Source organism: Hydra viridissima, unplaced genomic scaffold (assembly GCF_058129835.1).
Source record: "Hydra viridissima isolate aposymbiotic clone 2 unplaced genomic scaffold, HvirCarnegie_v1 scaffold_18, whole genome shotgun sequence".
NCBI lineage: Eukaryota > Metazoa > Cnidaria > Hydrozoa > Anthoathecata > Hydridae > Hydra > Hydra viridissima.
The window spans coordinates 1238199-1256818 of NW_028324317.1; the positions used below are offsets into that span (position 1 = coordinate 1238199).

An 18620-nucleotide genomic window follows, 5' to 3' on the forward strand; every position below is an offset into this window, starting at 1 on the left:
TATGTTATTTTCTATATTATTTTCTATATTATTTTCTATATTATTTTCTATATTATCTTCTATATTATTTTCTATATTATTTTCTATATTATTTTCTATATTATTTTCTACATTATATTCTATATTATTTTCTATATTATTTTCTATATCATTTTTATGTTATTTTCTATATTATTTTCTATATTATTTTCTATATTATTTTCGATATTATTTTCATGTAGTGGAGGAAACAAAATTTGTCATTAAAAATTTCTTTTGCAAAAAGAAGCTGAGAAATTGGGTCTATATTAATTGTTTTACAATATTATTACTGTATTATCATTACTACAGCTTTAGTATATTATGTTCAAAAACGATGTTTGCGTGGTGCAACTTTCCAAACCATTTTTTGCGTTTCGATCCCAAAATAATAACTAGATTCAATCAAAAATGATAAAATAACTAATTTTGCATGAAAAAATTTTGAAGCAAAAAATTTTTCAGATATTTGGCCTCACAAGATAGGAGCGGTAAAAATTATGCGTTCCATAATTATACATGCCTTTAAAAAATAGATAAACAATCACAGGGAAAGATCGAAACGATTTATTACTTCAAGAAAAAAGTCCTCATAAACAGTGACGGTTCTAAGACCGTTGCTAGGGATGGGGAATTTCATTTGTGGCACTAAAAAATGATTTAGAGGCTTTCTATTGATTTTTAAGAAAAAGTAAAATGTTTCATAGTCTCAAACCACATTCAAACCACAATCAACATTTTTTTTACTCTAAAACAACATACCGCGGTGTGACCTTACAAACTCCTATACTACAAGAAAGTCCTAATGTTACAAATGATAAATTTTTTGTGTTATAAAATTAATGTTTATATATTTTTCATTGTTTTTAAATAATAATTATATATCTAGTTAACCTTTAAAGGACGGTGGGCTATTTTTCTAACCCAGAAGGGTGTACTTTTACATGCCGCAGATACAAATTTTGTCTATTTGATCTGCAACAGAACATCTTTTAGTATTGTATAATGAAGTTTTAAATGTAAAAATCTTTTGCTTTACTTATAAATTATCAACAATATTTGATAATTAAAAATATTGTTACGTTAATGACGACTCGGGGTATTTTTCTACCCCAACCAAAGTTCTTCATTTTTAGTTAGCAAAATAATAAACTATAAGTTACATGAAATTAATTAATTGTTTTATTTTTAGTTATTTTTTTCATATACATGATGTTTATGAATGAATATTAGCATCCGCATGCATCATTTATTTAGTCATAAATGATAATGCTTATGTCACATATGTCACATATGTCACATATGTCACATATGTTTTGTTATGTAAAAAATTAAACATTATTGACATTAGATAATACTTATTTATAAAATTTGTTATATTTATTGCACAATTTTTACTTACTAAAAAAAATAAAATATATATTTTTTAGAATATATATATTGTAATGAGTTGAGATTACAGAATACAATAATGATTTGACCAAAAAAGAATGCTACTCGAAGCTTATAATATTGTTTTTAGTTTAAATGAAATATCTTCAAGTGATGACTCAAATGGTGACTTAGATGATGAAGAAGATTCTATTATTTCTGATTACAATGATGAAGATGAATAACAAGAAAGTGATCATGATAATCAAATTTTAGAGCAAAATATGATATCAAAGAATGGTGAGGAAATATGGAGTGCATGTCCATAGCCTCCGAGAGAAGTTTCGGGCCCTGGAGAAGTTTTTCAAAGGGACTCTCATTATGATCAACTATATACCCAGGAATTAAAACTGAAAGTTAAATAAATCTTTTAAAAGTCAAAACTATTTAAATCTTTTAAAAATTGTTTTAAAAAGTATTTGTACACACACGGGGCCCCTGGAATTTTCCCCATCAACCCCTCCTCCTCTCGGGGGCCATGTGCATGCTCAGTGATAGGTGCTACTCAGTCACGTGCCCAAAATATTATTCGACAACCTAGTGGCTCAACGCATCTTGCAGCTCAAACTTGTGGTTTGAATGTGGATGCTGCTTTTAAACTTTTTATAACACCAGAAGTGATTCGAATTGTTGTTAACTGCACTAATTCTGAAGCTCGTAGAATTAGACCAGAAAAATTGAATGACACAACAGTCTATGAGATTTATGAATTTATTGGCCTGCTTCTACTAAGTGTTTCATTCTAAATCCCAAACCATGAAAGAGATTTGGAACACTACAGATGGTATCTGTATTTTTTCTGCCTCAATGCAACGAGATTTACTAATTGATTGTTGATCAATAGATTTATTCATCGTCAATTTATTGATTTGACGATGTATTTGAAATGCGACGATGTATTTGATTTGCGACTATGTATTTGATTTGTGATGATGTATTTGATTTGATGAAAGAGAAATTAGAAATGAAAGAGGTTTATTCTGTGTTCCAAGATGACGTCACGAAAATCAAAATACATTTGTCTGCCATGCCAACAACAAAACAAAAGTGTTGTATAAAGTTCTTTCAGAAAAGGTCTTACTTGAATAACTCATAAACTCTTTATATCTTCAAATATGGTCTTCTGTTGCATTTTTAATTGCGGTAATCGTTCTGAAAACTGCAAGAAGTCGTTTTATAGAATGCCTAAGGTTATTAATCACCATGATACAGATACAAAATTGTTGTCAACAGAACGAAGAGCAAAATGGTTTGCTGTTATAAAACGTAAAGATATCGATACTAGTGCCAGTCACTACAGAGTTTGTTCTAATCATTTTGCTTCTGGTTAATATTAATATATTCATTCTTATTCATATAAAAACTATATATAAGATATTTTTGTACACGTAGAATAGCCTACACCACTGAAAAATGTCTTCTTTCTTGTCTTATTGGGAATTTTGTTTATTTTGATATTGTCTTTATATAGTTAAAATACTAATACGGTTCTAAACTTTTAAAGCATTTAAGTTCTTCTTTGGTGGCAGGGCTTGGTGCAAACAATAAATATGTAACAATATCAGCATGGGAGATTTTAGGATAGAAGTCTGGATCGGAGGGATAATCTGTCTTTTTCAACTTATATGGATCAATGTTATCAATTTTTGAGATCTTAGTTCTATATCTAGTTTTACTTTGGTTTGAAAGGTTTTTATAATAATCGCTCTCTGCCATACTCAAGACAAAGATTGATTTAGTTATATATTATATATACTAGATGTCTAACTTCGATCCGAAAAGTGAAGCCGTGGAAGCCATTTCTAATTCGGGCAAAAACATGCATTTTTAACTTTTATTTCGCACGTCGGATATAGCTTTTGCCCTTATTACAAATGGCGGATTCAATTTGTAAACAAAAAAAGCGGCTTCACTTTCCGTCTAATAAAATCCCGCAAGTTAGACATCTAGTATATATAATATATTATTGGATTGAATACGCTCAGTGTTATAATTTGTTTGTGAACCAACATGGCGGATACGCATAATTTAGTATAAATTAAAACTTCACTCGGAACACAGAATACCGTAGTGAATTCTTATTTTTTCGGTTTTCAAAATGATTCTACTATTGTTTCTTATGTCCCCAAGAAAAATAAAGCTGCCATATTATTATCAACCTTTCATAACAAAACTGAAATTGTTATTGATAAAAATAAAAAACCACCCATTCAGAATGACAATAAATATAAAGGTGGTGTTGACACATTTGACCAGGTTGTCAGATACTATTCGAGTCGTCGAAAAAGCAATCGATGGCTACTCATAATGTTTTGTAATTTTTAAATATTGTAGCATACAATGCTTTAATTGTGTTCTTGTCAATTCCTTTAAATTATAAAAATGGGGCTTCACATGGAAGAAGAGAATTTTAAAAAGAGTTGCAAAGAATAATTTTTTACTCCAAAAGCAACCAGCGTGATCAATACAAGGACAGTAGATTAAAAGATGTCATATGTGTCCTCGTGTAAGTGACAGAAAAACTCGCCTGCAATCTGTTTCATGCAACCGTTCCAATTGCAAGGCTCATAGCAAGATTGTGTGCAACAGTTGCCTTGTTTAGGAGAGAAATGCTTTAATGCTTCTTTTTTTTTTAAGTTTTTATAATTTTTTTTTTTAACTTATAGAAAAACGATTCCTGATGTTAGTTAAACAAATTAGTTTTAATAAAAATACAAAGGTCTCTGCAAAAAGTTAGTTGGGGTAATTTAAAATCCTACCCTGACGCGCGTTCTCCTTCCGGCTCGCCAGGTGCATACAAATATTATAGCCTCCTCAAGACCAACGCCGTCAATACCATCTCTTTAGCGTACTGCGCGCCGAATAGTCTCTCAGCAAGAGTACAATTGAAACTCTCGACTATCCATTGCTCACGATGGTTTCCGATAGCTGCAACCCGCATCTGTGCACCCTGTTTCTTGAGGATCTGGGTAATAGCCCCCAGAATTTCGCGGCCGGGATTTACCTGAAGCAGATGCGATCAAGTTATCGACCTCTTTAGGATATGCGAAAAAGAGCATCCGGAAAAGGAGGTGCGCAGAACTCGCATCGTAACCATTCGCTCTGGCAACCCACGAGAGGCAGATCATGTCACGCTCTAAATTAATAATCAGTCTAACTCGGTCAGCCATACAGCTATCCGTCTCACTCTCTTCAATATTGCAATTGCTATAATCACAATTGTTATTGCTACTATCACCACTTTATCAGTACCCATTCTTCTATTCGAGGTGAGAGGTTGATAACCATGTCAACTTTAGCAGTCAGCTCAATCGCTAACCCTTCGGATCAGTCATTGCTGATCCGGTTCCCAAGTCTAAGTAGGGATATGGTTGTGGTTCCTGGCACAGTACGCTTGGTCTATGATGTTACTCTTACGAGGGGGACAGACCTTAACGCTCGTTAAGAGTAAAGAAAATGACAATCCAAATGAAGGGGAGTGAAATAAATTGCCTACAGTCCTATGAAAATTACTGAGCTATGCGTAACCTATTTATGTCTCCCTCTCAGCAAACCTCTTCAGATCGCTTGATATAGGGATGCGATGATAAAGCAGATCCTAGCAATCTAAACCTACTAAGGTCAGGGTCTTCCTCTGCTTCTGCTACTGGACTAAAGTTCGGGCGCAGCTAACGCTTACGTTAAGAATCCCTCGAAGTATTCCACTCCCCTAGAATTTGAGATGGTTACGGGGAGGGGTCCTTTCCAGCCCTCTAGCTTTGAAGATCACCTGGAGTATGATGTCGTGTTCCGCGATCAATCTCAAGCTATCATATCAACAGACACAGGAGCAGTTGATATAATATAGCAGTTGAGTTCGAGACTGTCTCCTTTGCCTTACTTGCCGCAGAAATAGCCTTGAGTTCTCAAGGACGCTTAGCTCTGTGTGATGAAAAAATCCAGCATCATAGGAGGATCCAGCAAGTTGGTACACAAGCCAGCTGGTTGTTTGATGTTAATTTTACATGTGACAGTCTGAAATATGTTTTAATCGCCAGTCCCAGTTCCGTGAATTTGGCGCGCCACACGGAAAAGGCTCTACCAAGTCTCAACCCTCTAAAAACAGAAATAGCTATAGAGGGGAGGAACAACTTGTATACTCTTACAGTATGTCCCTCCACAGAATATTGGTGTAACTATAAATATAACCCCTACATCGGCTGAAGCAGCGTCTGTCGATACTAACGTATTCATCGTGCTTGATGCTTTAGCAAAGTTTGATGATGGTGGTTGCTTCATAGATGCAGTTTATTGAGAAAAAATATCTCAGAGGCTACTTCAATCCTGCTACCGCCGGCTCACCATATACCCTGTTATATACTTCTGTTGATAATAAGATGGAAGAAAGATACCCAACTCCATTTAATACGTTTACTTTATCAGACTAACATTCCGTAGAGCTAAGGACGTTCAGTCACTTGAATGTAACAGAAGAACAACACAAACATTCTTCTGGATTGAAAAACAGAGTTATACATTCACGAGCTCACCAAGCCAGATAATACATGCAATTAATACAGGAAACGCTATATCAGCTCAAAAAAAGAGCTTACAGAATATCCCCAAACCAGCGGCAAGAAATTTACGAAGAAATAGATTAAAAAAAAAAAAACTTTTTTCAAATCTATACTTTTTAACGGTCGACGGAATAATTGAAATTCTTCCTCAACATTTTTTTAAAGAGCTAATTGAAATTTGAGCAATACAAAACGTCCGTGTTTTGAGCACGTTTCTATTGACCTTGAATATTTCCAAACCTAAAAAATTAGGGTAACATCAACACCAATCCTTTACTTTGACACTACGGGAGTTGTTTATCCGTGTTTTCTTTTTATAAGATAGAGTAGAGAGTGACATTCGATTCAATTTATCTAGCGTGACTGATGTAAAATTGGTTACTTAAGAGATTTGTCTAGAAAGAGATTAAAAAGATAAGCTCATTGGTATTTGCGTGAGCTTTTGAAATAAAAAAACACGGGGGTTATTTTTAAATTTCTTTACTTCTTTATGTATAAATATTTTTAGAGTAAAAATAATAACCTATTTTAAAGTTTATTTAAAGTAATTGTTAAATTTTTTGAAGCAAAACTTTTACTATACAATTTTTTCAAGTAAAAAAAGTTTGAACTAACTTTAGTATAACCCCCGTGTTTGGACTGAAAAAAATAATTCATGCCGCTAAACTTAACATTGACCTTACAAAAGTTCATAGTTGAAATTAGAAGCGTGTTATGTCAGCCTTATAACTCTGACGTTAATAAATCCTATGATTTCATGTAGTGCAATTTAACACTGAGAAACCACCTTTTTAGTTAGTTTTTTAGCATTTAAACGATGAGCCACGATAAATTATTTCTAAGTGCTTTGCTTCAAGATTGAGCATAAATTTATAGCACAAGACTATTATAAATTTTAAGCACACAAACTATATGGTTAGAAAATTGTAAAAGGAATTTATAAAATCCTTCAAAGCGAAAAAAGCTTATGCTTTTAGTGTAGCGTTCATTGTAATGTTGAGCCATTTAACTATAACAAGAAAAAGATACTGAAACAAAAAGTTTAAAATTTTAGGAAAGATAATTATTTCAGTTTGCTCCTAAAGTTTTTTTATACATTTATGCTTCTTTAAATTACCTTAACTAGATATTAAATTTAAAAAGATAAAAAGTTTGTCTTAAACTCTTCAAAAGGTAGAAACATAAAAATTCATAATGTAATTAAGATAGGAATAATAAAAATACAACAATAAAAATTTAATGTATTTGTAAAGAGAAATAGTAGTAAATTATATTTACTGTATTTTTTTCAATTTAAGTTTGCTTGATCTGTAATGAAGAAAAGCAGGGTGGATTTATATATATATATATATATATATATATATATATATATATATATATATATATATATATATATATATATATATATATATATATATATATATATATATATATATATATAAGATTTTTTTTTTTACCTTTTGAAGAGTCTAAGAGTAACTTTTTATTTCATTAAATTTAATATTTAGTTACGGTAATTTAAAAAAGTATAAATGCATATAAAAACTATATATATATATATATATATATATATATATATATATATATATATATATATATATATATATATATATAATAAGTTTTAAATATTTTTAATAGACATAAATCAAACTTTTAACATGTTTATTTTGTAATTCATCTTTTTCTTGTTGCTTAAGCGATGGTTATCTGGTTGAGCTTTAAAATCTAATTTTGAATTAAACAATTTTTCTTTTCTTTTCTTTTCTTTTTTTTTTTTCTTTATTTTTATAATAATCTCTACTTAAAATATGTATTGGTGAATTTTGTAATTTTCTATTTAAAAGTTCTAAAATATATCAATCTGTTTTAAGGTCTAAATGACCACTTAAGAAATGTAAACAGTGGCATGTTTTTTCCCCTGGTGTTGTATTGTCATTGTTAAAGTGATTTTTTATGAAGAAATCTGAAGACTTAAAAAAGTTATTCTTTTGTATAATATGAACACTGGTTGTAGTAAAGTTTGAAGTTGATAAATATATGCTATTTAACTATAAAATATAGTTGTTAATATTATTGTTATTAAAATTTTATTATTTGTGATTTTTTTTTTATGTAGCAGGTTTTAAAAAAAGTAAAGTTTTGGTTCATACTTGTGAAATTAAAAAAAAAGTGAAGTTTGAGTTATTTAAGTTTGAATTATTAAAAAAATTTTAATTATTTAAAAATTATAATTTAAAATATATACAAAAATAATATAAAAATAATTTAAATTTTTTACAATTTTTTTTTTACTTCTGTTTAATCCTTTATGCACTTTATTTCTCAAAATTATTTTTTTTATCTCTTTTAAGTCTACTTTTTGTTTCTTGTTCACAGTGATTTGTTTATAGGTTAACATATACATTGTGTTCCTAATGTATATTTATCTAATCTGTGAATGGTGTTGCTTTGAAATAGGACTTACCACTTCCATGAAATGATAAATATTTGCACAAAAAAAAGTTTTAATCACTATTTTATACTATGTTAATAAAGATTATTTTTAACTTCTTGTTATAGATTTTTACAAATTTCTGACCATAGATTTTTTAAAAACTGTTTGTTTTAAATTATGGTGCTTTTGAGACACATCAAGGATGTTGTTGGACTGGCATTGGTGATGTTTTTAATTTGTATGTTATTCATTTGTTGTTGTAACTATCATTTGTTTAAAGAAAAAGCAGAGAGAAAAAAGACTCAAAGCTGCTATGGTAAATGTACAAAACGTAATTTTTTTTTTTAGTACTAGTTTCTTCTGAAGATGAAGTACCACCAAAAGAATGCTTTGAAAATAAAGAGATTCAGGATGTGACACGTTTGTTCTCCAGAAAGGATATTCCAACTTCTAGTGCTAGTGACATTAATCTAGAGATGGGCTGGTATCGCATTATGGGTGATGCTGGAAATAGTTTGAAACAAGGCTTTGATAAATTTCTAGGAACAGAAAGTTCACCTCCAAATTTTTGTGGGACTGAGTATGCTGGCACATTAATGGAGGAACATCCTACAAAAGAAGAAGGAATTGTAGAAATGACAGTTTGTTTTAGAGATAGACATTGTTTTTTTACTATTTTAAATGATTGTCCTTGTCAAAAAAACCAAACAATTTATGCACGAAATTGTGGAAACCACTTTGTATATTGGTTATTCCCATCACCTGAAAAGATGAGGTATTGCACTGGAAACATAGGATTGAAAGGTCCAGTAGGTATGCATTAATTTATCTTATTAATTGAAATTTTTTTTTTTATTGAAAATGCTTGAAGAATTAATATAAGTAATATAGAAATAGTAATTCTATAATTTCTTAATTCAAGGCTAATTTATGGCATTTGATTGCTGATTGGACATAATTTCAGGACCTGAATTGAGATATTCTTCTAATTTGTTAAGCTAATAAAAAGTATTTCTTTGTGTGCTATTGTTATAATAATGTTTGATATTTTACTTTAAAACTTCTAAAATGAAAATCAACAGGTTAATTACTGCTTTAACATCAATTATGATATTTGTTGAAGTCATGCTTTTTTTATTTATTTATTTTTTGTCATTTTACAACAATCAACAAATAATTCAAGATATATTGCTCTAGTTTTAATTTTTTACAAGTGTGCTGACTGTTTTCACTTTATGCTCTACTTTTGATTATTTTTTACTGAAATTTACAAATGAGGTGCAGTGAATTATTGTGTTAATTACACTGGCAAACAGCTAATGTTTCAAAATTATGAAGAACTAAGAAAACAGCATTAAATTTGTAATGAGGAAAGATTGAGTATTCACAAGTTTTTCTGTGATCATCTGTGATTCTTCTATTGAGCCTCAAGCCTCATGAAAATCACTAACCAAAAAAGTATCAAGAATCAGTAATCAGAAAGTTTGATTAAATCAATTTTTGTCAATCGATTTAATATAAGACTTTGACAATTTTAAAAAACTAACTACTGGTGGCTTTTAATGATAACATAATTTTAAAAAAAAACTTACTGTTGATTCACAAAGTCGTAGAATGTACTCATGTGAATATAGAAATCCATATCAAACTATTTTTCAAATGGTCATCTCTGCCATTACACAGTGGGCCGACAGGTGAACAAAAGTCAAAAAAAATTATTCTCAAATTTGACTATTTCTATGAAGCTATTATAAAAAATATTGTTTTATGCATATCATGCTGTTCACATTGCAAGCTATTGATAAAAGATTATTTTGTAAATGAATTTTTATTGTTTTTTGAATTATCCCAAATTTGTTAATATTTTTTATGTTACTAATAAGCATAGTGTAAGTAATAATTTTAAAAAATAGGCTTTTGATAGCTTGATTAACAAAATTAAATATTATTTTTCAAACAAACCATTGCTACACTATTTTGCAAATAAATTAAGTCATATAAATTAATTTCAAATGATGATGTATTTCTGAAATAAAATTTTACATGATTGAATATTCTTTTGTTGCAGAAATTTATTCTTTTGTCCTTCACCAACATGTACATTAACAATTTAAATTTAGTTGAGCATCATCAAATGTCATCCTGGTCTCTATTAATCATTGTTACAATCTAAACGGCAAAACTAAACTTTTGTTGTGGCATGCACAATATGCTATTTATTTTTATTCTGTTTATTTTATTCTGACTTACTAATACTAATATTTATAGTATCTTGCAAATTTGCACATATCATTTTTTTTTTATATTGTCCATGAAATATATAGATATTTATTGTACAAGAAAACCTAAAGTTAGCTGATCCTAACATTTGCATGAAGTTGCATGAATTTAACTGTCAATGATAAGCAATCAACTTTCTTGAAGCACTTTTGTCAAAGATGGCACATATATAGAGGCTCCAAAGTTTGTTTCAAAGAAAAAAAACAAAGAATAGCTTGAATATGAACTGATTTTACCACCTGCTCTCAATAAAGATGATTATAACTATACCCAAAGTATGTCGCAGACCCCCAATGAATTATGATAATGCATCTAGTAAAACAAAGAGAATAAGATTAAACCCATTAGTAGCATCTGTATCATCTTCAGAGCTATTGTTTGCAGCAGGTTGTAGTTTTTGCCAAGATAGTAGAATAAACAAGCAAAAGCTGTACTAAAAAAATTAGAGACAGCTCAAGTTTAACTGATTACTTAGCTTCTGTTAGTTTTCAAAATTTATAAGGCGATATTGCTGCTCACCTAGATGATTTGCTGAAGAGCTGGATACTTCAGAAACTTTACATTAAAAAATTACCATTATGCCCTAAAATTGGTTTTGATTCAACTGAATTGTTCCTTTAGAATTATCTGATTTTGATGGGTCAGAGAAGTATGTTGTTTGGTTTAATCCAAAACCATTTTCCACTATATGCTGTCAGTCTGCATGATTTTGTTTTAAGAAGGAAACTAGAGGTTCTTAAGAAAGAGAAAAAGTAATACATCCTAGATGAATATAGTTTTAGTTATAGCTATAAATTATTTATATCATTCATCTGTTTATATAAATAGGTACATCAATGAGTATCAAAAATTATGCAGCCTACTTGCTTAATTGACAACATCAAGTTTTATCATATTATTGAACTGACAATGATAGGTTGCCACTGCTTTGTCTGATGTGGCATATTCAAGTCAATGTTGTTCAGTGTTTAGTGTGAAACCTTCAGAAATGAATAACATGTAACTTCTTTCTCAGACACATATATATTATTTCACAGACTAGATCATGATAACTTAAAGTATGGTTTCTTAACATTATGTGCTTGGATACGTTGCATGAAATCTGTCTTGCACATATCCTACTAACTGTATATTGGAAAACATCAAACTAGATCAGAAGAGAAAAAGAATACTGTCTTATTAAAAAATTAAAAAATTTAAGAAAAAATGAAAGAACAATATGGGCTTTTTATTGATGTTCCTAAGTCAGCCAAGTCAGGTACTAATGATGGAAATACTGGTAGGAGGTTTTTTGAGAATGCTCAAATAGTATCTACCATTACTGGATTTAATTTACATTTGATAAAAATAATTATCAAATGTAAATTAAATCCAGTAATGGTAGATACTATGTTGAGTCACAAAGATTGTCTTCAGGATTGCAAATTGATGCTTTCTAAACGTACTGTAGAAATGTTGCATATGTAGAATTGTATTCATGGTATTATATCCCACCAAGTTTGCATTGTATTTTAATACAAAGGCATGAAGTTGTACGACAATTTTCTTTACTGATTAAAATGCTTTCTGAAGAAGCTCAAGAATCTTGTAACAAGGATTTCAAGATCTTTTTCTTTCCTCAGATCCACTTATCAGTAATTACAAAAAAAAGCTCAATTATGATGAAACCATTTGATTCACTAGTGAAGCATTTTTTAAAATCACTTTTACTTTTTGGTACAGTAGATGTGTAAAATTATTTTAACCTTCATTTTTAGTAATTTATTGTCATAATTGATAGGCCCTTCTAGGCTTATATGTTTTATTGAATATTATATTGAGTTTTTTTTTTGTCCATTAAATTCTATAATTATTATAATTATTAACAATAATTGTACTTGTAGCAGTGTATGCATAAAAATATTTTTTAAAACATTTTCCTAATGTAACTGAGCTAAAAAAGGTACACATAGCAACCAGACATCAAAAAGTCTATAACCATTTGAACCACTTCAGTTGAATTAATATATACAAACAAATAGTACTTACACAGGACTGTAGATAAAAAGTTATTAAATTGTCCATAAAAAGTTAAATCTGGTCTACATGAATGATTTTATTGTGAGAAGGACTGTTTACTATGTAAAAGTATGCTTTCCAATTTTCCTGTTGACATAAAATATTAAGTAGAATAATATTCATTACCATTGGATAAGTTGCAAAAGCTTTGCATGTAGAATTGACTTTACCATTTGATCTTGTATGTCCTATTAAAAACCTTAGCCACAACTGCAACAGTAATAAAAACATTTAAATGCCAATTTTTAATGGTTTAAGATTTAATCATACAAATACAAAGTGATCCATTAGAAAGGAAGTTTGAGACAATATGAATAAACAGTGGAACATATTTGACTGTTTTAAAAGCTTTAACTTGTTTCTGAAAAGTGTTAATGTCAAATATTGTAAAGATTTATTCTAAAGGTGCTTTGTGTTTTATGAAGTTTTCTTTTAAATTCTTTATTAAGATAATTACTTTTCATTACTAATCTTATTTTTTCACTTTATATTTCTAGTAAAATCAGGGAACTCAACTGCTATAGAATGCTCACAGTATAAGACAGAGACTTCATCATCTCGTATATGGGACAAAGTTTCCGATGTTTCTTGTGACACTAGGATTGGTTGGGTAAGGTTTACAGATGAATCTGGAACAGAAATAGCATCTCAATGTACTAAAAACACAAATCCTATAACAAGGTTTGGACAATCATGTGGAGCAGAGTTTCGCGGCTGGATGATTGATCCACATCCATCACTTCAAGAAGGGCGTGTTGCAAGAAGAATTTGTTTTTCTTACTCAGACCAGTGCAAATGTGAATTTTTCACAAATATTTATGTCAGAAATTGTGGCGATTTCTATGTTTATCGTTTAAGTGAAATTCCGATATGTAATGCAAGATACTGTACTGCTCCGTCTCATTCCCTCTCTAAGGGTGAGGTTATTTGAAATTATCATTTAATTTTAATTAATCTATAAGTAAAAACTATTAAATGGCATAATTTTCTTATATATTGCTTGTAGTTAATGATCCAGCGAAGCCAATCGTTCATAAAACCAAGGATCTTTGTTCTTCTTCGTATAACATTTTACATGATCCTGATCGTCTGTGGTCATTTACAAGTCCCACTGTTTTTAAATGTGATGCACATTTGTATGGAAAATACAGGTTTGGTTCTAAGTATACACCGTGGACAATTATAGAAGGATGCAATTCCTCAGACTCAACTATTGTGACCCATCGATGTGGATCAGATTACCAAGGTTATATGATAGGAAAGCATCCAAATAGAAAGGGCGAGTTAGTGCAACGAATTATTTGTTTCCAATCACCTAAAATTCCTTGCCAATGCCAGCATTCTGTTTCTGTGGACGTACAAAACTGTGGCGATTTCTTCGTGTACGACTTTAGGGGTGTTCCAAAATGTAACTCAAGGTTTTGCATGGTTGCAAATAAATCATCAGGTAAAGCGGAGTTTCAATGAGTAATTGTTGATGCAAAGCTTTTGGTAAGCTTTGGTGTTCTTATTAATGATAAAGTGAAGCTTTGAATGTTACAAATCACTTTTTTAAATGTGGATTTTAAATGATGGTGTAAACCAGGCTTTAACTCAATCTGCTTTTAGTTTATTTAGGTATAATACCATTAAATTTCGTCTTTAAACTTTATTTAGCGATTACAATTGATGCTGACCGTCCTCCATTATATGAAATTCCGCCAAATGGTTACAATCCTGTAGTGGCCAAACAAGAACAAAAAAAAGGTGAGGGAGTGAATCATAAAAAGTTATAAATAGTATTTTTAATTAAATTCTTTGTACATCAAAATGCTTAAAAAGAAATCGAAAGCTTTTTCTATTGGAAGTTTTTTGTTTTATAGATGACAGTGATAGTCTCGTTGGCACAACAACAGTTTTATCGATTATTGTATTCATTGTTCTTGTCCTCCTAATTCTGCTCGTTTTATTTGTTCTCTACATCGTCTGGCCTATTTATAGAAGAAGGCGTAACGAAAAATTTTATCACACTATTGAAGAACCTAAAGCTTCCTCCAATACCGTTAGTCACGATGAGAAAGATGCAACGCCTGTTAACAGTTCTATCCCTCCCTATCCGGTGGAACCACCCCCACCGAAACCACCTTCTGAAGCTGACTCGGAGATGGAAATGCATCGTGGACCTGGATCAGATGATGATTTACACACAATACCAGAAGATAAGGAATTGGATGACACAACTGATGAATATGACACGCTAGTAAAAAAAGGAGATGTCAATAAACCAAAACCGTACGACAATTTTGATACTGAAATCTAAGTTAGAAATCTACTTTCGTGTAATAACGAAAACTTCTGTGAAGTTTTTTTGAATTGAAGTTGCAATCATTTCGTATAAAACTTTTCACCTTTGTATACAAACTCAAGCACCACGGTGAACAGATTAAATTTATTTTTATAACAATGTTGATACCGATTTTTAATACTTTTCTTATGATTCATAGGGGATTTTTCATATTAGAGTTGGTTATTCCGTGTAGATTTGTACAGTGTTCCTAACATTCAGAAAACTTATGTTATAAATATACCATACTATTTATTATCTAGGAAGCGTATAGATAAATACTCAGAAGGCCAATGTCTATTATTTTAAATTCTGCTGCCATCGTTACATGTAAGATTTTATTTTTTGAATGGAACTGCATTTCGTTTGATACGTTTTATATCTTAAATATTAGAGGTTTTGACATCTTTTAATACTTAGCTTTTCTATGATTATTACTTGAAAGTAATATAGTCATAAGATAAACGTTGTTGATTACTGAAAAGCTTTTGATGAGTGTTCTCACTGATGATCAATAAAGTGAAGCTTTGAATGTTTTTTTTTTCACTTTTACCCTTAAAATAAAGAAGTTCTGTGAAACTGGGTTTCAAGAGAGACAATTTTCAGAGAGGAGACAATAAGCATCTCAGTCAGTTGGTGGCCTCTTGGATTAGAAATTTTTAATTTTCGGTTTCTGTAACCAGAAATTCATCATAAAGCAAGATTTATGGCAGACTATGTAATTTTAGTGGCCATACAGATTGCTAGGAAAATCAATAAAAGCCTTATTGTCTCTGACTTGTAGATGTTCCAAGATGTAACATTTTATGTTCTTTTACTGTATCTTTAACATTAAGAATCCAAAACCATTGCAGACTTCTGGACTTAAGAGGATTTAAAGTGTCGTCTTTTGTAAATTATGCTGTAAATAAAACTCAATGTATTTTTCTGATACTTTGTGTTCATTTTTATCATTTTTTCCAGTTATTACAGTGACAAAAGTGCGTGCTTTCTTCTGTCTTCTTCGGTTCTCCTTCTGCTGTAGCATTTACTTTCTTTAAAAGTGAAAGAACTTAGAGCAGTCACTAACAGAGAATATATTTTAGAATTGAATTTTTTTTGTATCTATATTGGAAAAGGCAGTAGAGACAATCTTTTAGTCGTAGATATAAATGGAGGAAACGCACAACATTACTTTCCCAGTAGGCATTGGACGTCCTTAGACGTCCAATGCCTACTGGGTTACATCTGTTAAAGTATTTTTAACAGAAAAAATGCTTTTTAATTCTGATTTTATAATTTACGCAAATAAACATAAGTTTTAAAAAGAAAACTAATAAAATACTCTTGATCATGGATAAAAAAAGTAACTGAAAATAATACAAAAAAGGGGATAAATTTCTTTTGAATGTATATTAAACAAAAATTAATTTAATTACGGGCGCATTTTGGGACATCGTATTTCAGGGTGCCAAATATACCAGCTTAAGAAAAAAATTAGTCAATAAAGTTGATCACATTATTTCAGATACCAGAACCTAAAGACCATGCATATAAAATGATTTTGAAGCCATTGATGAATGTAATTCATCGTTTGAAATAAATATCAGAGTAAAATTAAATATTTTTACAAATAAATTAATATCAAATTACAAAAAAAAATCGGCACATTGCTACAAGAGATTTGAATCAAAAATAATAATGAAAATACACATGTTGTATTTGAAGATACAATGTTCGTTTTACTTATTTTTATATTTAGTGAGATGTTCGTTTTACTTTTATGCAGGGGTTGAACTACTTTTAATTTAATTTCGTTCATGAACATTTTTTCCATTACGTCAACCAACTTTTAAAATGTATTCAATTCATGAGATTTGTATTTTGCTCCTTCATAAATTCATGAGATTTGTATTTTTCTCCTTAAAAAACTCAAAAAACCGTGGGATCTTTGTGATGGTAAAGTTTCACATGTATTCAATTACTTCTATCTAAAGACATTTCATTCTATAGAATTTTCTTTTTTATGTTTTAAAACTTGGATAAGCGAGACGTTTATCTTTATTATTACTTTTTTTTTTCATGTTGTTTCAAAAAGTTTTTACTGTTAATACTTTTCTTTGAAAGCACTTTTAAACTGAAAAATAATACATACTGGCAAGTGATGCACCAGAATGGTGACGATTCCTCTTCAGGTTAGCGGCATATGCTGGCATATAGCGGCTCCATAAATCGAGACACAATACTGAAAAATGGTAATGGGTAATTATTATTTCACGTAGATTCTTTAAATAAGTTGTTATCTTCTACGCAGCTTCAACCAAATACGGACCATTTAGGAAACTTCATCAAGTGTAAAGGTAATTTCATACCTCTACTCCCCCCCCCCCTCCCTCTGAACTTCAAGCATCGTTTGATCAGCACTCGCTTTCATTCATAGCCTTATAAATGTTCTAAGTGAAACAAACCAAGGTTCTTAACAGCGTTCTGGAGACTGAAACTTGAGATACCACATTAACGCCTAATTTTTAACATTTCACGTTATGAAATATTTAATTAAAAAATGTATTTCAGCAAGTAATTTTAATTCGTTTCTATGGATTTTAGTTATTCGCTTATCATCATTTGGTTTATAAACAGATGAATGAAATCAAGGAATAAAATGTTGCATTTCATTCTCTCTGTTTATAATTGTTAACTATTTTGTAAAGCGAAGGCAAAACGATGGCTTCTATTTCAATATCTTTAGCAACAAAGCATTTTTTGATATTGAGTTTTGACTATACATATACTATTCCTGATCCATCCCCAGTAAAAAATGTAGCTTCAGGTAATATTAATACTGGAAATGGTACCATGAACGAAATAGAAATAACAGGTTCAAGTGTCTATCAAAAATTTCCATTTAAAAATCAATCCTTTTCAGGAAATCCAGATTCTGATGTTTTAACATATCCCACTCAAATCATTAAAAAAAACGAAAACTGCATTTTTTGTTATTTTGAAAATGCAAATTTTATTGCATTTTTTTTATTTTGAAAATTTTATTTTTTTATTCTAAATGTTATTCTAAAGATTAATAATTTTATTTAGGGAAAATATTTTTTATTTGTTAAAGAGAAAAAAACAGGAGGAAAAAAAACAAAACTTAAAACCGTAAAAAGAAAAAAAAAAGAAAATGTGAACAATTTGTTATTCTTTTGTTTTTATTTTGTTGTTTTTATTTCAACTTGAATATTGGTGTTCTAGTTTCTTGCTTATATGTCATGTTTCTTCTTTAAGTTGAATTTTTTTGTGTGTAAAAACATGTAATTTATAAAAGAAATTATGCCTAAATCGAACCGATGGCTAGAATTAGGTAAGAAGCGGCCAGAATTAAGTTTTTTAGCATCTGAAAAACTGATGCTTAAACACATATCAAGTTTGATTTTATTTAAAATTTTATAAATTACATCCATCCCTAAATATTCCTGTTAATATGCTAATTTATTTATTCATTTAACACTACATGAATTTTTATTTTTAAACAATAAGCACGTGG

The 18620-nt window shown here is 29.9% G+C and overlaps 1 protein-coding gene across 1 annotated transcript; it reads left to right on the forward strand.

Moving 5' to 3' along the window:
• The first annotated feature begins 8517 nt into the window (after positions 1-8517).
• LOC149876750 (uncharacterized) lies at positions 8518-15632 on the forward strand. The gene is made up of 6 exons (XM_090074976.1): positions 8518-8677; positions 8788-9252; positions 13275-13694; positions 13784-14224; positions 14434-14523; positions 14640-15632. The coding sequence occupies exons 1-6, from the start codon at positions 8617-8619 to the stop codon at positions 15074-15076; spliced, it is 1914 nt and encodes a 637-aa protein (XP_089931102.1). The 5' UTR covers positions 8518-8616; the 3' UTR covers positions 15077-15632.
• Positions 15633-18620: the final 2988 nt, after the last annotated feature.

Bases quoted from the DNA above. Each gene is read 5' to 3' on its own strand.
- LOC149876750 (XM_090074976.1), top strand. From the start codon at position 8,617: ATGGTGCTTTTGAGACACATCAAGGATGTTGTTGGACTGGCATTGGTG. The intron at 8,678-8,787 runs GTATGTTATTCA...TTTTTTTTTTAG, and splicing joins ATTGGTGATGTTTTTAATTT to TACTAGTTTCTTCTGAAGAT. The intron at 13,695-13,783 runs GTGAGGTTATTT...TATTGCTTGTAG, and splicing joins GTCTCATTCCCTCTCTAAGG to TTAATGATCCAGCGAAGCCA.